The sequence below is a fragment of the Ailuropoda melanoleuca genome, chromosome 7, assembly GCF_002007445.2.
Source record: "Ailuropoda melanoleuca isolate Jingjing chromosome 7, ASM200744v2, whole genome shotgun sequence".
In the NCBI taxonomy this organism is placed as follows: Eukaryota; Metazoa; Chordata; class Mammalia; order Carnivora; family Ursidae; genus Ailuropoda; species Ailuropoda melanoleuca.
This window is the reverse complement of record NC_048224.1, coordinates 62,656,091-62,674,726: the sequence shown is the minus strand read 5'-3', so window position 1 is coordinate 62,674,726 and position 18,636 is coordinate 62,656,091. Positions and strand designations below refer to the sequence as shown.

At 35.6% G+C, this 18,636-nt stretch overlaps 1 protein-coding gene across 4 annotated transcripts in view; it reads left to right on the top strand.

Moving 5' to 3' along the window:
- XPO4 (exportin 4) overlaps positions 1-18,636 on the top strand; it is a 120,325-nt gene that overhangs the window by 11,836 nt on the left and 89,853 nt on the right. For all 4 annotated transcript variants that reach the window (XM_002925269.4, XM_034664962.1, XM_034664963.1 and 1 more), the window contains one exon: positions 17,161-17,266. In XM_002925269.4, the coding sequence (XP_002925315.1) occupies positions 17,161-17,266 (106 nt within the window). Of the gene's footprint in view, positions 1-17,160; positions 17,267-18,636 lie in introns of those variants that run through there.

The window sequence follows — 18,636 nt, the reverse complement described above, 5'->3', positions numbered from 1 at the left end:
ATTATTGAAATTTAGAAATTGAAAGGCAGTATAACAGAGACTCTAGAGCCAGACTATTTGGATTCTTCTTGGCTTCTGACTAGCTGTGTGACATTTGGCAAGTTGTGTAACCTCCATGTGTCTGTTTCTTCATCTGTACAATAGAAAAATAATAGTACCTATCTCATGTAGTTAAAGATCAAATGATTTCATTTACATTAAAAGAAAGTGTTTACGGTAGCGCTTGGGACATGGGAAGTGCTCTATAAATGTTAGCTGTTATTTTGTACTTTAATATATCAGATAACATTGCATCAAAGCCATAAATCAAGGCAACCTTAGAATAAGCACTCAATAAATATTTGTTGAGTTAATTAAATTTATTGTAGAGTAGTGCTGATAGAACTTTCTGGTTGATGGAAATGTTTTATATCCACACTCTCCAGTATAGTAGCTGGTAGCAACGTGTGGCTATTGAGCGCTTGAAATGGGCTAGTGCAGTGGAGCAACTAAAATTTTAATTAATTATGGGGTGCCTGGGTGGCGCAGTCGTTAAGCGTCTGCCTTCGGCTCAGGGCGTGATCCCAGCATTCTGGGATCGAGCCCCACATGGGCTCCTCCACTGGGAGCCTGCTTCTTCCTCTCCCACTCCCCCTGCTTGTGTTCCCTCTCTTGCTGGCTCTCTCTCTCTCCGTCAAATAAATAAATAAAATCTTCAAAAAAAAATACTTAAAATTTTAATTAATTAAATAGCCACATGTGGGTGGTGGCTGCCATTTTGGGCAGCATAGATCTAGAGTATGGCTATATGTCTCTTTGCAGTCATCTTCTGATTGGTGAATATCGATTCCAGATTTCAAATAATTCTTAGATTCTGTGATTACTTCTGGTTGTTGCATTTCCACTGTTAAAATGCTGAATGTACTAATTTAGATATCAACTGCTGCATCTTTAAAAGATTTTACCTTGGGTCGCCTGGGTGGCTCAGTCCGTTAGTTGTCTGCCTTTGGCTCAGGTTGTGATCCCAGGGTCTAGGAATCGAGCCCTGCTTCAAGCTCTGCATCCGGTTCCCTGCTCAGTGGGGAGCCTGCTTCTCCCTCCCCCTCTGCCTGCAGCTCCCCCTGCTAGTGCGCTCGCTCTCTCTCTCTGTTAAATAAAATACAATCTTTAAAAAAAAAAAATACAGATTTTACTTTGTTATTCTGATTCTTGCACCAGAGTCATCAAAATACATACTTGTGGAAACATTGGTGGCTTGTAACATTGATGAAGAGAAGATGGCCAAATTCTTTGCTTCATAATTATAATTTTCCTTTTTAGGTTTATAAACACCAATTAGAATGATCAAGATAATGAATTTTTCATCACTTTTCTATCCACACCTGCCTTTTAATATTTGTCCACTTATGAACAATTAGGTTGTTGTTTTTTCTTTCACAGACCTCATAAAAAAGTAAGAATAAAAAACTGTCACATATCCTCTTAGCAAAAAAGTTGATCCAGGTTCTTGTTACAGAATACTGGGTAATGAGGTAATTCTTGTGTAATGACTGACAGGATGAAAATGCCATCATTTCATTTTGTCCTGGGAAGTATATAGTTTATTCATTGATTCTTGTGTTTGAGAAAACTAGGGTAAGGTTTCTCATCCTTGCCACTGTTGACATTATTGTGGTCTGACATGTGTGTCCTGGGATGTTTAGCAGCATCTTTACCCTTAACCCACTAGTTACTAGTAGCACTTCCCAGTTGTGGCAACCAAAAATGTCTCTAGACACTGCCAGACATCCCCTGGGGGATCAAAATTGCCTCAGTTGAGAGCCAGTGATCTAGAATGTGATCATCTGTAGACGCAGAGTCTAAGATTACATTTATATGATCAATTTCATCATTATAGAGTCTGTCCGTTAGAATTTTCTGCTGTGATAGGATTTGCTTTGCTGTCTAATGTGCTAGCTACTAGCACATTTAGCACTTGAAATGTGGCTAGTGCAACTGAGTAACTAAATTTCTAATTTAAGTTAATTTAAACTAATTTAAACAGCCACATGTGGCTGGTGGCTACTGTATTGGACAGTACAGGTCTGGAGTGCTGTTCTTTTGTCTTTGTGCATCATCTTCTGATTCACCTCAATGGTGCCTTGTCCATTTTCTTTCTTATAGGTGGAAATTAAAAAATTCTGAATTCTCAGCACTATTGAATGAAACCTTAAAAAAAAAGACTTACGAATATGGTGTCCATATTTCTTTTATATGTTCTTGAAAGGTCGTGCTATATTTTGAGCAATGTAGTAAAAGAAAAATTGAGGCTAATGTAATAGTGTTGATTTATTTTGCTATTGCATTACTTTTCTAGGTGATTTCATCATTTCTTATTTTTTCATTTTGTTGTTAGTTTAGCCTAGCATAGTTGGAATAGTTGATGAGTTCTGATGAAATAGTCCTTAGAATGGCGAAATGGTAAAATGTTTCAAGATATAAAAAAATATTAAGATCCCATTATGAATCTTAGGCTTATGAAGGAGTCTGGTGGGTTCATAAATGACTTCAAATTAGAATGAGTTTTATTCTGGTTTTTTTTTTTTTAAAGATTTTATTTATTTATTTGACAGAGATAGAGACAGCCAGCGAGAGAGGGAACACAAGCAGGGGGAGTGGAAGAGGAAGAAGCAGGCTCATAGCGGAGGACCCTGATGGAGGGCTCGATCCCAGAACGCCGCGATCACGCCCTGAGCCGAAGGTAGACGCTTAACGACTGAGCCACCCAGGCGCCCCTATTCTGTTTTTTAAAAAGTAAAATTTTCGGGGCGCCTAGGTGGCGCAGTCATTAAGCGTCAGTCTTCAGCTTGGGGCGTGATCCCGGCGTTCTGGGATCGAGCCCCACGTCGGGCTCCTTCGCTGAGAGCCTGCTTCTTCCTCTTCCACTCCCCTGCTTGTGTTCCCTCTCTCCTTGGCTGTCTCTCTGTCAATTAAATAAATAAAATCTTTAAAAAATTTTTTTAAAAAAAGTAAAAATTTCTCTTTACTCTTTGAAATACCTCTAAGAAAAAAAACAAAAATTAGGGCGCCTGGGTGGCTCAGTCGGTTAAGTGGAGGACTTTTGATTTCGGTCAGGTTATGATCTCAGTCCTGGGATCTAGCCTGCATCAGGGTCCTTGCTGATCATGGAACCTCCTTAAGATTCTCTCTTTCCCTCTCCCTCTGCTCCTCCCCACCACGCATGCACACTCTCTCTCTCCTTCCTTCTCTAAAAAAAAAAAAAAGGAAGAAAAAAACAAATCACAAAATATCAAGCATTACACAGTTTTTTTTTTTTTAACTTGCTTATTAAAGAAAAAAAAAACTCCAAAAATTGAGTCCACTAGACCCTGATGGTATACTGACACTTGTGGATAGTTTAAGGGAATGCCTTTATTGTCTCAACATTATTGTGATGTTTGCTACGGGTTTTTTTTGTGAATTCTTTTTACCTTGTTAAGGAAGTTTCCATTTATTCCTACTTTGTTGAAATTTTAGTCATGTTTCTGCTTTTTTTGTGATAAATACCTTTCTCCTTTAATATGTTAATGTGGTGAAAGACATTAGTTAGTTTTCTAATGTTAACCCAACTTTGCATTCCTGGGATAAACTAAGTGGGTCACAGTATACATTATTATTTTTATTAAAAAAAAATCAATTGTTGTATTTGGTATGTGAGCTGTCTTAAGATGTTTCCGTCTCTGTTTATAACTAAGATTGGGCTGTAAATTTCTTTTCTTATACTATTCTCATCTGGTTTTGGTATCAACATATTTGTGATGATATGCTGACTTCCTGAAGTAGGTTGAAGAGTGTTCATCTTTTGTATTCTCTTGAAATCTGTGTAGGATTAGAATGATTTATTCCCTGCTGTTTGGTAAAATCTGGATCGGGGGTTTAAAGGAAAAAAAAAATTTAAGCCGATTCAGTTTATTTAATAGTTGCAGGACTGTTTAAGTTTTCTGTTTCTTAAGTTAGTTTTATTTTTCTAAGAATTTGTCCATATCACATAAGTTTTTAAGTTTATCGCCATAATGTTGTTACTCCTTATCTTTTTATCTTTTTATTATTCAAGACCTACGTAGTTACAGTTTCTTTAATCTTGCCTGCTTAAATTCTTGTGCCTCTTCACCCTTCTTGCAGTTTTATCACTTATATTAGTCATTCCAAAGAAGGAACTTTGGGCTTTTTTTTTTTTGTTTATATTTATTGTATATGTAATTTCTGTTTCATCATTTTCTGCTCTTTATTATTTCCTTCATTCTATTTTCTTTGCGTAGGTCCTATTTTTCTGAGTTCTTAGGTTAAAAGTTTTGCTTATTTGTTTTAACCTTTTAAATTTCCAATGTAAGCATTGAAGGCTATGCATTTTCCTCTTCTACTCAACTTACTTATCACAGACTTTTGATACGAAGTTTTTTGGATCAGTGTTTTCTATTATCGTTTCTTTTTTCATCCTTGAATTTTTCTTTTTCTTTTTTTTCTCCTAAGGATTTAGTTATTTATTTGAGGGGTTTGGGGTGGGTGCAGAAGGAGAGGAAGAATCCTCAAGCAGACTCCTGGCTGAGTGGGGAGCCTACTGGGGGCTTGATCCCAGGACCCTGAGATCATGACGTGAGCCAAAATCAAGAGTCAGACACTTAACTGACTGTTTCACCAGGTGCCCCATCTTTGAATTTTTCTAGTTTTTGTTTTTAGTCAGATTCTGACTTAATTGCTTTGTGAGAATGTGTTATGTATGTATCAGTTATTTAAAATTTGTTTGAATATGCCTTATGGCCTAGTATGTTGTCAGTTTTTATTCAGTGTGCATTTGAAAAGACTGTGTGATATTCAGTTAAAGGGGCAAGGTATTTATGCCTCTTAAATTAAGCTTGTTAGAGCTTTTGTCTCCATAAACTAGCAGTTACGGACACGAGATATATTAGTGGATTTGTTGGTAGTTCTCTTATTTTTGTTTTGTATATATTGGAGGCTGTGTATTTATGTACCACTTCAGCTAACCTTTTAATGATTATTACACGACCCCCTTCTCTTTAGTAATATTTTACTTTAAATTCTGTTTTTTTCCTGCTGTTATCATAGTTATACCAATTTCATTAACTCCTGGTGACAATTTGCCTGGTATGCTTTTTTCCCCAGACTTTTTTTTTCAGCCTTCCTATGCCCTTGGGTTTTTTGTATGCACGAAGTTGGATTTTCTTTTTTATCCAGCCTGACAATCTGTTTTTTATCTACAGTTTAGTCTATTTATATTTATTTATGATTACTGATAAGTTACATATTTTTGTTATCTTATTTTGTGTATGTGTATATGGTCCTTCCTTTTGCTTTCTTTTGGGGTTTGATAATCTTTTGTTTCTCATTCCACAGTTTGGATATTGTAATGTATATATTCTCTATTTTCTTGACCATGGCAGACATTTAAGTATGCGTACTCAATTTAAGGTTAATCTGTATATGCTGTCTCAGAATAGCACAAGAACTGAAAGCCACTTATCCTGATTTATGTGCTATATATTGTCCATAATCTTAATCTTTTTTAATTTCACAAATTAATCATTTTTAAAATATCTATTTGTTCAGATTTATTCACATAATTAATTTCTTTGTCCATAGTCCTTTGCATTCAAGGCTTTCTATCTGGGATCACTTTCCTTCTTGGAGCATATCCTTAAGAATTTCCTAAAGGAAGAGTGTTTTGGTAGTAAGAGTTTTTATTTGGTTTTTATTTTCAGGAACATATCTTCAATTACATTTTAATCCTTGAAAGATGTTTCCTGAATCTACATTTCTAAATTAATAGTTACTGTCTGTCAGTATTTTGAAATTGTTATTCTGTTTTCTCTCTAGTCTGGTTTCTCCTTGCTTTAAGAAATCACTTGTAATCTGTTACTTCTTTGAAGGTTATCTGTCTTTTTTCTTTGGCTGTTTTTAAGATCATCCTTTGATTTTTGAATTCTTCAGTTTCGCTGTGGTATCAGTCAGATTTTTTTTTATTCTGTTTGGATTCATTGGACTTTCTGACTTCCATTTTTAGTGTTTCTCATAAATTGTGGAGTTTACTTATAAATTTGGAGTACTTCTTGGCATTTTTTTTTTGAATCTTTATTTTTCCCATTCTTACTGGCTGCTGTGTCAGTCAAGATCCTGGCAAAGGAACACTCAAAGGAGTAATTGAAAAGAGTTAGTGAAGACACTGTTGACAGAGGTTGTGGAGGGGTAAGGTATAAGGGAACTTCAGTGGACGGGGAAGCCTTTGTTGAGGCCTGAATGTGCAGGGAGAGAGAGTGAAGAATTTGAGAGAGCTGCAGCTGTAGGAGAGAGCAGCCTGACAGGAGCTGTTTCTTTTGGTGGAGAAAAGGTACCTCTGGGGCTGGGGGAAGAGGTTGAAGAAGCCTGGGTGGAATGGTTTCTATAGGTCAGTTTCCTGGGGCTCTGACCTTCACTTTGTCCTCCAAGACTTTTAATGTTTGTGCCTTTCTGCATTCTGAATAATTTTTTATATCTGTTTTTTCAATTTTCTCCTCAATGTGTCTAATCTACCTTTTCATCTATCCATTGAGTTTTTTAACATTATTTTGAGGCATATTAATATCCAATAAAATTCACAAATCTTGGGTGTCTAGTTTGACAAGTTTGGACAGTTGTATATACCCCTGTAACTACCGTCTGAACAAGGTGTATGTATATAAATATTTAAATTTCTCATATTATGTTGTTCCTAAGAGATCTGTTGTGTTGTCTTGCTCCTTACTTTCACCATTTTTAAGTACTTTCACATAGTTGTACAACCATCACCACTATTTCCAGAATTTTTCTATTATCCCAAATTGAAATTCTGTACTCATTAAATAATAATTCCCCATTTCTCCCCACCTCCCACCCCCAGGCAACCACTATTCTACTTGTTTTCTCTAAGAGTTTAACTATTTTAGATAACCTTATGAATTATATGGCATTTTTCTTATTTCTTATTTCATGTAGCAAATTGTTTCCAAGATTCATTCCTGTTGTAGCATGTATCAAAAATTCATTCCTTTTTAAGGCTGAATATATGCCATTAAATGTGTATATTTATTACTTTTTGTTTATTTTTTGATCCATCGGTGGGCATGTGGTTGTTTCCACCTTTCGGCTTTTGGGAGTAATACTCCTGTGGACATTGGTGTATGGTCTGTTTGAGCCCTGCTTTTAATTCTTTTGAGTATGTACCTAGAGGTGGAATGCTGTCTTATGTGGTAATTCTGTTTTCTGAGGAAGTGCCGTACTATCTTTCATAGTGGCTCCGTTAAAAAAAACTACGTTTACATTCTCACCAGTAATGGACAAGGGTTCCAGTTTCTCCACATTTTTGTCAACAACTGTTATTTGCTTTTCTTTCTTTCTTTTTTTTCTTTCCCTCCCTCCCTCTTTTTTTTCTTTCTTTCTTTTTCTTTCTTTCTTTCTTTCTTTCTTTCTTTCTTTCTTTCTTTCTTTCTCTCTCTCTTTCTCTCTCTCTCTCTCTCTCTTTTCTTTCTTTGTCCCTCCCTCCCACCTTTTTCTTTTTTCTTTTCTTTTCTTTCCTGTCATTCTCCTAGATGTAAAGTAGAATCTCATTGTAGTTTTGATTTGCATTTCCCTAGTGATAAGTGATGTTCAGAATCTTTTTCTGTGCTTACTGGTCTTTTGTATGTCTTCTTTGGAGAAATGTATATTCAAGGGGTGCTTGGGTACCTTAGTCAGTTAAACACCTGCCTTTGGCTAAGGTCGTGATCGTGATCTCTCCTCAGATGGAGCTGAGTCAGGCTCTCTGCTCAGCAGGGAGTCTGCTTCTCCCTCTCCCTCTGTGCTTTCTCTCCCTCTCTCAAGTAAATAAATAAAATCTTTTTTTTTTTTTAAGGTTTTATTTATTTATTTGACAGAGAGCGAGCCAGTGAGAGAGGGAACACAAGCAGGGGAGTGGGAGAGGAAGAAGCAGGCTCCCAGCAGAGGAGCCTGATGTGGGACTCGATCCCAGAACATCGGGATCACACCCTGAGCCGAAGGCAGACGCTTAATGACTGCGTCACGCAGGCGCCCTAAATAAAATCTTTTTAAAAAAATGTATATTCAAGTCCTTTCCCCTTTGTAAATTGGGTTCTTCGAGTTTTAGGAATCCTTTATAGATTCTGGCTGTTACTCCCTTATCAGATATGATTGGTAAAAAAAAAATTTTTCCCATTCTGTGAATTGATTTTTCGTTCTGTTGATAGTGTCATTTGATATGCAAAAGGTTTTTTTTTTTATTAGGTTTGCATCATACAGTTTTAAGTTCTTTTAAACATTTTGTACTGTGTTTCTGAATGTTTCCAATATTTATGAGTTTTGTTGGTTTGATTTTTTTAATTTGTTACTCTGCAGACTCATGGTGGCATGTTTCCTCATGTGTTTAAAAGTTTTTGAATATTAGCTCTTGGAAGTATTTCTGGAAAGGTCTGAAACCTGGATTATGGTGCATTACTCCCAAGTGTCTTAGGTGCATGACCAGCACAGGACTACTTTAAGTTTATTGGCTTGAGGTTTTTGGGCCACATGGGTCCTGTTGAAATGAAGCAGGAAACTTAATCGAAGGCCTCTTTATGGTTATCAGTTGTCTGAAGTAATTTTCCTTCTTTTACCTATTATTAAGATCCGGACTAGCAGGTTTCTCTATCCCTCTCTTTCTTCCTCCCTCTCTGTTTTTCTTTTTGTTTTTTGATGGTTTACCCTTACTCTGAGGATCCCAGTTTTATGTGGAGGGATGTCCTGTTAGTCCCCATCTTAGGAGGTTTCTGGTTTTATTTTGTGTCTTCTTTACCTTTGGGCAGCTGTCAGAATGGAAACCCATGGTCACCTGGGATTGGCAAATATCTCTAGGGTAAATGCGTAAGTGCCATCTTTCATCTTTGGATCCGTGGTTTGCTTTCCTTTTAGCGTCTGAGGATTTTTCTTAATTTCTTAATTTCTTGTAAGCTCAGCAATACATTAAAAAAGTGTAGAACTATTTTATCCACCAGTTTTATTTGGTTTTAACTGGAGTTGTTCAAGGTATCTTGAACTATCACTGAATTTTAAAAATTCAGTGTTTCAGATAAATGGAGAAATATGTAGAACAATGTAAATCATAACCATGTACCCATCTCCTGGGGTAACAAATGTTAATATAGCCATTTTACATATAATCTTAAAAATAATCTGTCATAGATATAATTGAAGCCTCCTTTGAGTCCCTTTTAGATACCATTCTACGGCCTCTGCTTCTTCATCCCCAAAGATAACCATAAAATTAAGATTGTTTGTCCTTACCTTCCATGTTTTTACACTTTGCCCACAAAGGAAAGTAAAAACTACCATACTTTTGAGTTTTTGAGATTTTATATAGAAGATATATTGTATATATTCTGTTTCTTTCTTCAGAGTAGTTTTCAGAGTTTATCCACTTTGGTAAATACAGCTCCAGTTCAGTCTCTGCCTTATAAACCACTGACAGTACTATAATGTATTTGACAGTACTATTGATGTAATTCAAATTGTTACTCTTTTTTGTTTGTTGTGATAGTGCTGTAGGGACTTCTTTGTGTGACCTTATATATGTGTGGAAGAGGTTCTCTAGGGAATAAAATACCTAGGAGTGAACTTTTACGTACCTTGCTGTTCAGGGCCAAAACCTTTTCCAGATAATTCTAAATTCCCAGTGAATGTTCCATTTTAGATTCATAAGTTTATCACTGTCTACAGTACTCCCAAACTTCCAAGCTCTTGTTTTTGTACTATTTTTTAAAAGTTTGCATCATTTTACATTCCCCCTCAGAAATAATAGTTTATTGTTTTAATTTGCATTTCAGTGGTTACTAGTCAGGTTGAGTATGTTCTCATGTTTATTAGCCATTTTTGCTTTCTTCTCTGAAATATCTGGCCTGTTGTTCATTGGCCACTTTTGTATTGCATTGTGTATTCATTTGGATTGGATTAGGCAGCATGTAACAGAAAACTCCAATAACAGTGCCTTTTAAAAGAGGATTATTTTTTCTCGCATAAAGTGTGGAGTTAAAGTGATCTGAGGAATAGTCTAGTGGCTCCAGGATAGCACAGGGGCTCATGCTGGTGCTGGTGCTTGTGCTGCTGCCACCGCTGCTTTTTTTTTTCTTTATCTTTCTATTTCTGTATTTATAATTCTTAGCTGATGTCTCCCATCTTCTAGGTCTTCTTGTGGTCTTAAGATGATTAGGAGAACTACAGCCACCATATCCATTTCCAGGGAGCAGGAAAGAAGATCCATGGAAAAAAGAAAAATATGTTGCCAGCTGAATCAGAATCAGCTCCTTTTAGGAAGTCCTACTCCAAGCTTAGTTGACATCTTATTGGCCGAACTTAGTCCCGGCAGGGCACTGGGAAATGTTATTTAGCTGGACGCCGTGCTGCATATTCGAGTTTTTTACCAAGGAAGAGAAGGAGTGACTGTTGAGATAGCTGTCAGTTTCTGCTATAAGTTGTCTTCTATGGGGGTTTTTATGTTCTGAATACTAGTCCTTTGTTAATTATATTCAGCACAGTTACTGTGTTTTAATCTATGACTAGTCTTTCACTTACAGTTAATGTGTAGAAGTTATAATTTTAACTGTCGAGTTTATTAATTTTTAAAAGGATTTGTGCCTTTTACAAAGTTTAAAATAGTCCTTCCCTACTCTGACATATTCTCCTATGTTTTCTTTTTTTTTTTTTTTTAAGATTTTATTTATTTATTTTAGAGAGGGAGAGAGAATCTCAAGCAGACCCCACACTGAGTGCAGAGCCTGAGGCAGGGCTCAATTGCATGACCCTGAGATCACGATCGAGCCAAAACCAAGAGTTGGACACGCAACCAACTGTGCCACTCAGGCACCGCTCTCTTATGATTTCTTTTTATGTTTTGTCATTAGTTTTTAAAGTTTTGCTTTTCATTTTTAAATCTTAAATCCACCTTTAATTTATTACTATATGATATGAGTAAATATCTGTTGTTTTTGCTTATAACTAGCCAACTTTCCTGTGCCATTTATTGTATAGTCTAGCCTTTCCTCGTTAATTTGTCATATGTCATGGGTCTGTTTCTGGAATTCTCTGCTCTCTTGTTTGTTTTTTCCTGCTCAACTACTGTTTTTAAAAATTATTATAATGCCTTTATAAGTGTTCATATTTGGTTGCATAAGACTCCCTTGGTTTTTTTTTTTTTATTTAAATTCCAGTTAACATACAGTGTAATATTAATTTCAGGTGTACAGTTTAGTGATTTAGTACTTCATACAACATCTGGTGCTCATCATAAGTGCATGCCTTAATCCCCATCACCTAGTTTAACCATCTCCCCATCCTCCTTTCTTATGCTTTTCCCAAATTTTAAATAGTTTTTTGGAACCTCAAAGTGTTATTCGTTTATTTACTTATTACCTATAATATTTTATTAGTTTCAGGTATACAATATAATGACTCAATATTTGTATTGTGAGATGATCACAATTAATACCTGTCACCATACATAGCTATTAAATCTTTTTCTTATAAATGAGAACTTTTAAGATCTACTCTCTTAGTAACTTTCAGATATGCAATACAATATTATTAATTATAGTTACCATCATATACATAGCATCCCCGTGACATATTTATTTTATAACTGGAACTTCATACTTTTTGACCCCCTTCACCCATTTCATCCTCCTTCCTCACAGCCACCAATCTGTTCTCCATATCTATGAAGAGCTGTTTTTTGTTAGATTCCACATATGAGATCTTTCTCTATAAGTAAATATCTTTCTCCGTCTCACTTATTTCACTTAGGCATAATGCTCTCAAAGTCCTTTTTTCCTAGTTAATTTGACCCTTTTTGGCCTTTTTCTTACATGTTCTGGGAATCACCTTGTCATATTCTGAGATGAGCCATAAGGTTCATTGGGATTTAAATTGGAATTGTATTAATTATTGTAGGTTAATCGGGGGAGACCCATAGGTGTATTTTTAACTGCAGTTCTGTTAGCAGTTATGAGATGCATTCATTAGCATCATTAGATGGGAACCCTGACTTGCCTGAAGGTATCCTTGCCTGGAAGTTTCCCAGCTTCTGTGCTACAGAGATGCGATTAGAAACCTGGTCATTTTGATTCAGTATCCCATTCTTTTAATTAAAGGGGACTGTAAGATTGTTTAAAGGGATTTTTAAGGTAGGGTAAACCTGTTTGTAAGCACAAAGCAGGGTGCCATTGCTAAGTATAACTTTATGAGGGAGGAAATGAGGTGGTATGTGAGTGGCGAGCCAGTGGGGCTGGAATGAGAGGAGGATTTAGATTTCAGAAAAAGTTGAGGAGGAGGGAATATTTTGTTAAGAAATTGGAGAAGGTGATAGGAGAACATTCCTTTTGAAAAGGAAGATACATAAAGGGGCTAATCATACAGGAAAGCTTTCACTTTGGGAAAGAGAAAGTAAGGTCATTTTCTGAGAGATCGGAGTACTAGATATCATGAGATGAAAGGTTTGAGAGAAAAACAGATTTGAAAGGACAGCTTTTGGGAATATGCTGAAATACCTCTCAAATTTGTTTAGCTGGAAAGGTCCAGTATCTGCAATTTACTCTCTGTGGAATGCTGTGAAATATTGGTATGATACATTTAAAGTAATAAAGTATATCATTATGTGTTATGGATTTAAATTTAGGTAGGAGCAATGGTAAGTTCCAAAGGTTTAAGGAAAGATTATAGAGAGAAAACTAAAAATTGAACAAATTCTTAGTCTTCAGTGCTTGAATGAAAAATTACCGGTAAACCTGTTTTTAGGTAGTACATTTGTGATTTTCTAATTTGAACATTAAGCCATCTCTCTTTCTAGAAAATGAGAGAGCAATTAGAGCTAAGAAAATTCTCATGAGCTCTATGGTTTGACTTCCAGTTTTGTTTTCTACTTTTGTGGCTTGTTTCCTATCTGCAAGTCATGACTAGATTTTTCAATATGACTTTGATCTTTTTTTTTCATGGTCCTGTAAATAATGATATTTATAGTAAGCTGAGAATATTATTCAGATTTCTCTACTAGCTATCTGACAGAAATTAATCTCAACTGTGTCTTCTCATTAGTATTACAAGAGAGTCAAATCATGGGCTTTGATGTCACACATCAAATATTATGATAGTTACTGTGATGTTGGGCATGTGATGATCTGTGAATCTAAGTTTCTCCACGTGTAAAAGAAAGGAAATAATTTGTACAGGAATATTGCTGTGATTAGATGAGAGAGTGTATGTAACTTAGCACCTGCATCAAGAATAATTGGCGCTATTGTTGTTAACCTTAATAAAAATTACTGTAGCTGCCCAGGGAAAGAAAGAGTTTAAAAGTCTCCTAGGATTTGGGGTTTCTGACTTTTTGAGGACAGGTTTAGCATGATGACAGAGAAACCAGAATGCAGTTAGTTGCAGAAATTATAGACTATCATAATTATTTGTGTGATTATTTGATTGATGTCTGTCTTTTCTAAGACTTAGAACTCTATAAGGGCAGGGGTGATTTTCCCTATTTTTACATCCTTAGCTTCTGGCATGGTGCTTGAAGTATAGTCAGCCCTCAGTAGTTACTTTTTTTTTTTTTTTTAAGGTTTTGTTTATTTATTCGACAGAGATAGAGACAGCCAGCGAGAGAGGGAACACAAGCAGGGGGAGTGGGAGAGGAAGAAGCAGGCTCATAGCGGAGGAGCCGAGGAGCCTGATGTGGGGCTCGATCCCATGACGCCGGGATCACGTCCTGAGCCGAAGGCAGACGCTCAACCGCTGTGCCACCCAGCCGCCCCAGTAGTTACTTTTTTGAGTAGAAATTATTTAGGTACTTTTGTTCTCCCAACTCCCCCCCCCCCAAAAAACCCCTTATATTAAGTATGTCATTTAATCCATTTATTAGTGTATTTTGAATCTAGCTTCAGATGCCCTTGGCTGTGTGCTACCAATGGTGTTTTCTCAGGATTTTTTGTAAATTGAAGATAGCCTAGATAAGTGAAATTGTGCAGGCTGGGCCAGAAACACCAGTATATCGAGTTAGGAATTTGTGAGTTTCAGGTTTCCTGCTAGTGTGACTCCTTAGAAAAACCTCTCAATTTTTCCTGATGTTTCCTTTGTTTTCCTGAAGATACCTGGAGTTGCTCATTTGCTGTTTCCTCTTACCATTACTGTACTCTACTACCACCCTCTCTTTCTTCCAGCTTTTTTGATTCATTTGACTCCACCTCTGAAGTGTGAGCTTTTTTAAAGCTTTTACTATTAGTGACAATGAAAGAACATAAACAAACAATACAGAAAGACTCTTTTACCATTATTGTTTTTTTACTGAAACTTTACAGGCTATGTAAAATACTCTAATGTATGTATTGGGTGCTAGAGGAGGATTTTTAGGGGGAATTCACTTCCTTTCTACCCCCAAGCTATAAGCATAGTTAAGTCTTACATGGTACTGAGCCACCTACGTGTATTTTCTGTTAAAGACTTAGGGTCAGTTTCCACCTCTGTTCCCTGTTTGACCTTGAGCAAATTGATTACTCCATTCCTCAGTTTCCTCATCTGTAAAATGGGGATAATAATAGTTTCTACCTCATAAGGTTATTAGGATTAATGGGAGTATATATCTGTGTGCCCATCCATCTACTGAAAATAATGCCTTACAATGCTAAGTACTCCGTAAATGTTAGTTATTGTTGTGTTGCCTCTCCTTTTGGTATGTGCAAGGCTCTAGGAGTTTAGAGATGAGTAAAATAAAGCTTTTGGTATCAGAAAAGTCATAGAGAAAAGGAAAGAGGGGCCAGCAAATACTTGCAGTACATTATGGTTAAGTTCGGTGGTGGAGATATAGACGTAGTGCGCCGTACAAGGTGAGATAGAGACATCATTTGAGTTCAGGCTGACTGGGGACGGGTCAGGAGAGGCTGACGAAGGCGAGACTGAAGCAGAATTTGAAGGATGAGTTCTGATTTCTGAAGAGGAAGGAGTTTGACAGGTGGAGGTTCTATAGGTCATACTATCTGGGCACTTTGGACGGGAAAATGGTTTAGGCTCCCCACCTGCTAAATCTTTGGGAGCTGGGAATCTGTTTTGTGTTTTTTTGTTTGTTTTGTTTTTTAAAAGATTTTATTTATTTGACAGAGAGAGACACAGCGAGAGAGGGAACACAAGCAGGGGGAGTGGGAGAGGGAGAAGCAGGCTTCCTGCTGAGCAGGGAGCCCAATGCGGGGCTCGATCCCAGGACCCTGGGATCAAGACCTGAGCCGAAGGCAGACGTTTAACAGACTGAGCCACCCAGGCACCCCTGTTTTGTTTTTAACAAAAAGCTTCTTAGGACTCACCGATGCAAATAACTTGCTATGTGGAAACCATTACCAAGTCATTTTCAAAAATTTAAAGTTGTGGTTTTGGGAAACTAAAATGAATACCATATTGCCATTTAATGAATCAGTTGATGATTTCATTGTTGGTATGATAATGTTCAACCAGGTGGTTAAGATAAACCAACTTTTAGATTATACTTCATTTCTTAGGAAATCTGATATTTTACAAATGAGGTATCATTCTGTCATATTTAAGTTATATTGAGACCTGTACTTTATTGTATGTGGATATCAGGGTGTCTGAAGATCATTGGCTTTAGAAACTATTTTTGTTTGTAGAAGAACTGGCGTGATTATTTGCAAAATTATGTATGTGTACTGCTTTTCAAGGGTGATGAGAATGTTTAAATCAGAATTACCTGGGCAATCCATAGTTGTTGATTTGTATTCATAGCAGTATAACATGTTGCAGTAGTGTTTACTAATACGCTGCGTATTTGGGGTATAGTCAGCAGATATTAATGATGAAATATCTTGTAAAAACAAAACTTGTTGAATTTAAAAAGATGGTGAGAATGAAGAATTTGCAAATGGAAGGACAAAAATATTTATATTTAGCATAGCTAGCTTTCACAATATTTTACTAATCTTTTTTCAAAAAACGTGTTAAGGAATTTAACACAGTTCTTTAATGAAAATATTTTCATTTTTATCTAGAGAGCTGTAGAGGGTGCTGTATCATTAGGAATAGTATCTGACCTGGTTTTAGCTAATTATAAGAATTCTTTTAGGCCAGACTATCAAAGTTGGTTAATTTCTCTTGGATATACATTTTTTGCTAACTATTTTAACTAAAATTATAGTGACTGATGATGCATAATTGATATAGTTTATAGTTTATAATAATGATCTAACTTAACTTTGTTGCAAAATGTTTATCTTCCAGATTGTTTGAATATAGTTGAAATTTTGATCTCCCCATTTCATATTGGTTACAGTAGCAAAAGTTTATTTTCCTACCATCTACCCTGACTCTCCCCTCCCAAACTGAGAATTCTGATATTTAGTTGGTAGGTTTACATAATAAGCAATCTCTTCTCTTCAGATGGGTCCTAATGAGTCAAAGATAATCACACCATATAATGAGAATATATATTTTAGGTTCAGAAAAGTATTATCTTTAAAAGAAAAATTGTTAGAACAAAATGGAATTTAAAAACCTGGCAGACTATAGAAGTTGTTTTTGTTAAGCCAGAAGTCTGGCTTTTCTGCTGATTAATTTATTGTTCTGATAGGAGTTTTATAAATTCCAAACTTCACTGTTCCCTAATTTTTCTGGTTTAATGGTGATTTTAGAAAACTTGAGGTAGAATTATCTGATATTTTTATTTTAAAGGATTGCTGTTAGAAAACAATTTTTAGTAACTGTATTTGGTTTCACCAGTGCTGAAGAATTTAGAGGTTATTTGAACTTGATGAAGTGATATATTTTGGAATAAAAAGCAGTAAGTTCGCTATCTTTAAAAGATAAGGAAAATGTTAGGTATCTATCTTCTAAGATGTAGGAAACTTTAAAGGGTTCTCACCCAAACTTTGCTGGGAATTTCTTCCTTTTTCCTGAAACCATATTTTAAATATTTATTATGAAGTTTTATACTATAGTTTCTTTAAAATAACAAGCAGGAATTTGTCCTCCCATTAACCCCTCAAAAGTGAAAGTATTTTCTCTTGTTGGGGGTTAAAGGTTTGCTCTTGTTCAAGCTTTCTTATTAAACAGGTGTACCCTGTTTTTTTGTTTTGTTTTGCTTTTGTTTTTTTAATTCTCAAGGCACCACCTTCCATGGTTAATAATGAACAACGTCAGCACGCAGAGCACATATTCTTATCATTTAGGAAATCAAAATCACCATTTGCAGTTTGCAAGCATATTTTGGGTAAGTATTCACTTTAAAAATATTTTTGCAGAATCAGATCTCGTTTTTCTATCTTGAATATTAGATATTTTAAATTCCTTTTAAAACAAACAGGTTTGTATAGTTATAATTTTCCATTAATAATCATTCTATTGAAGTGGCTTTAAAGATATTCCATAAAGCCAGTCAGAGAACTTTGTTTTTACTTTGAATTTTCTTCCCCTGAATATAGTATTCAATAATTTGTTTTAGTATTGACCATAACATGAAGGCTGTTAATGGTGGGGGGAAAAGTCTAATAGTTTTTCAATTGTTTTGAAGAGTGCTATCACTTATAGAAAATGTACTGTAATATATTTTATCCTAGTGTTGTAAAATTATGATTGTTTTTGGATAGTTTTTCAAGAGTTTTTCTTTTAGTTTTTTTTCAAAAAAAATTTTTAACCATATAGTTTGTACTCAGCTTACTTAGCAAATATTAGTTCTGTGTAGGTTATCACTGTATATTTTTAAATGAAGCATTTTTACTCTTGTAAAAATGTTTTACGAGTACCTTTTATTTGACATATGTACAGAAATGATCTCTTTCCTTTAAAAATAATCACAAAAGTTACAACTCTTTTCCAAAAATGGCATTTTCTAAAAGATCTACACACTACAGTCTTCTGCCTCTTACATATTTTTCAGTAATAGTAAGAGAGATGTCATTGTTTATTGTTATTTTACAACTTAATTATTGTTGGCTTTTGTTCTTAATTGGAGCCATTTTTTGTAACTGATATTTGAGGCTCTGAGTTATCCTTGACCACAAAATTGATTCGTTGTTTATTAAGAACTAAAATACCTGACCTTTTATTCTTGTGCTTTTAATAAGACTTCTCTGTTAGCCACCAGCACTCTGGTTTCCAGATTGAAATAGCGTATAATGAAAATTATGTTAATAATGCTTTACATAAAGGGCTTATAAATGCGTTGTTAGATTGGAGTAGAAAGAGCACTGCTGTAGGTACTGTGAATTCTGGGCGCCAGTGGTGCCTGTTGCACGGTATCAACTTGAGGAAGTCACTTCGCCCTTTTTTCATCTGTAAGAGGAGATCAGTGGTACCATTTTCCTTAATGGACTTGGTTGCCTTAAGCTGTTATGAGGCACCAATGTAGTAACACTTAAAACCACTTTGTAAACAGTAACATAAGTGACCCCATTACCTGATTTCAAAAGGCATTTTAAAGATAGGATAACCTTAAAAAAGTGCTCTGTTTGCAAGGAGCTAGCAGTGGTGGTGAAGTGAAGGTGGCTCTGTCTCATTCAGGAGTTAGATCTTATCATTAGAGGGACAGTTTTAATAACCACTTTTTAAATTCTAAATGAGCCAGTTTTGGTCTTTTTTTTT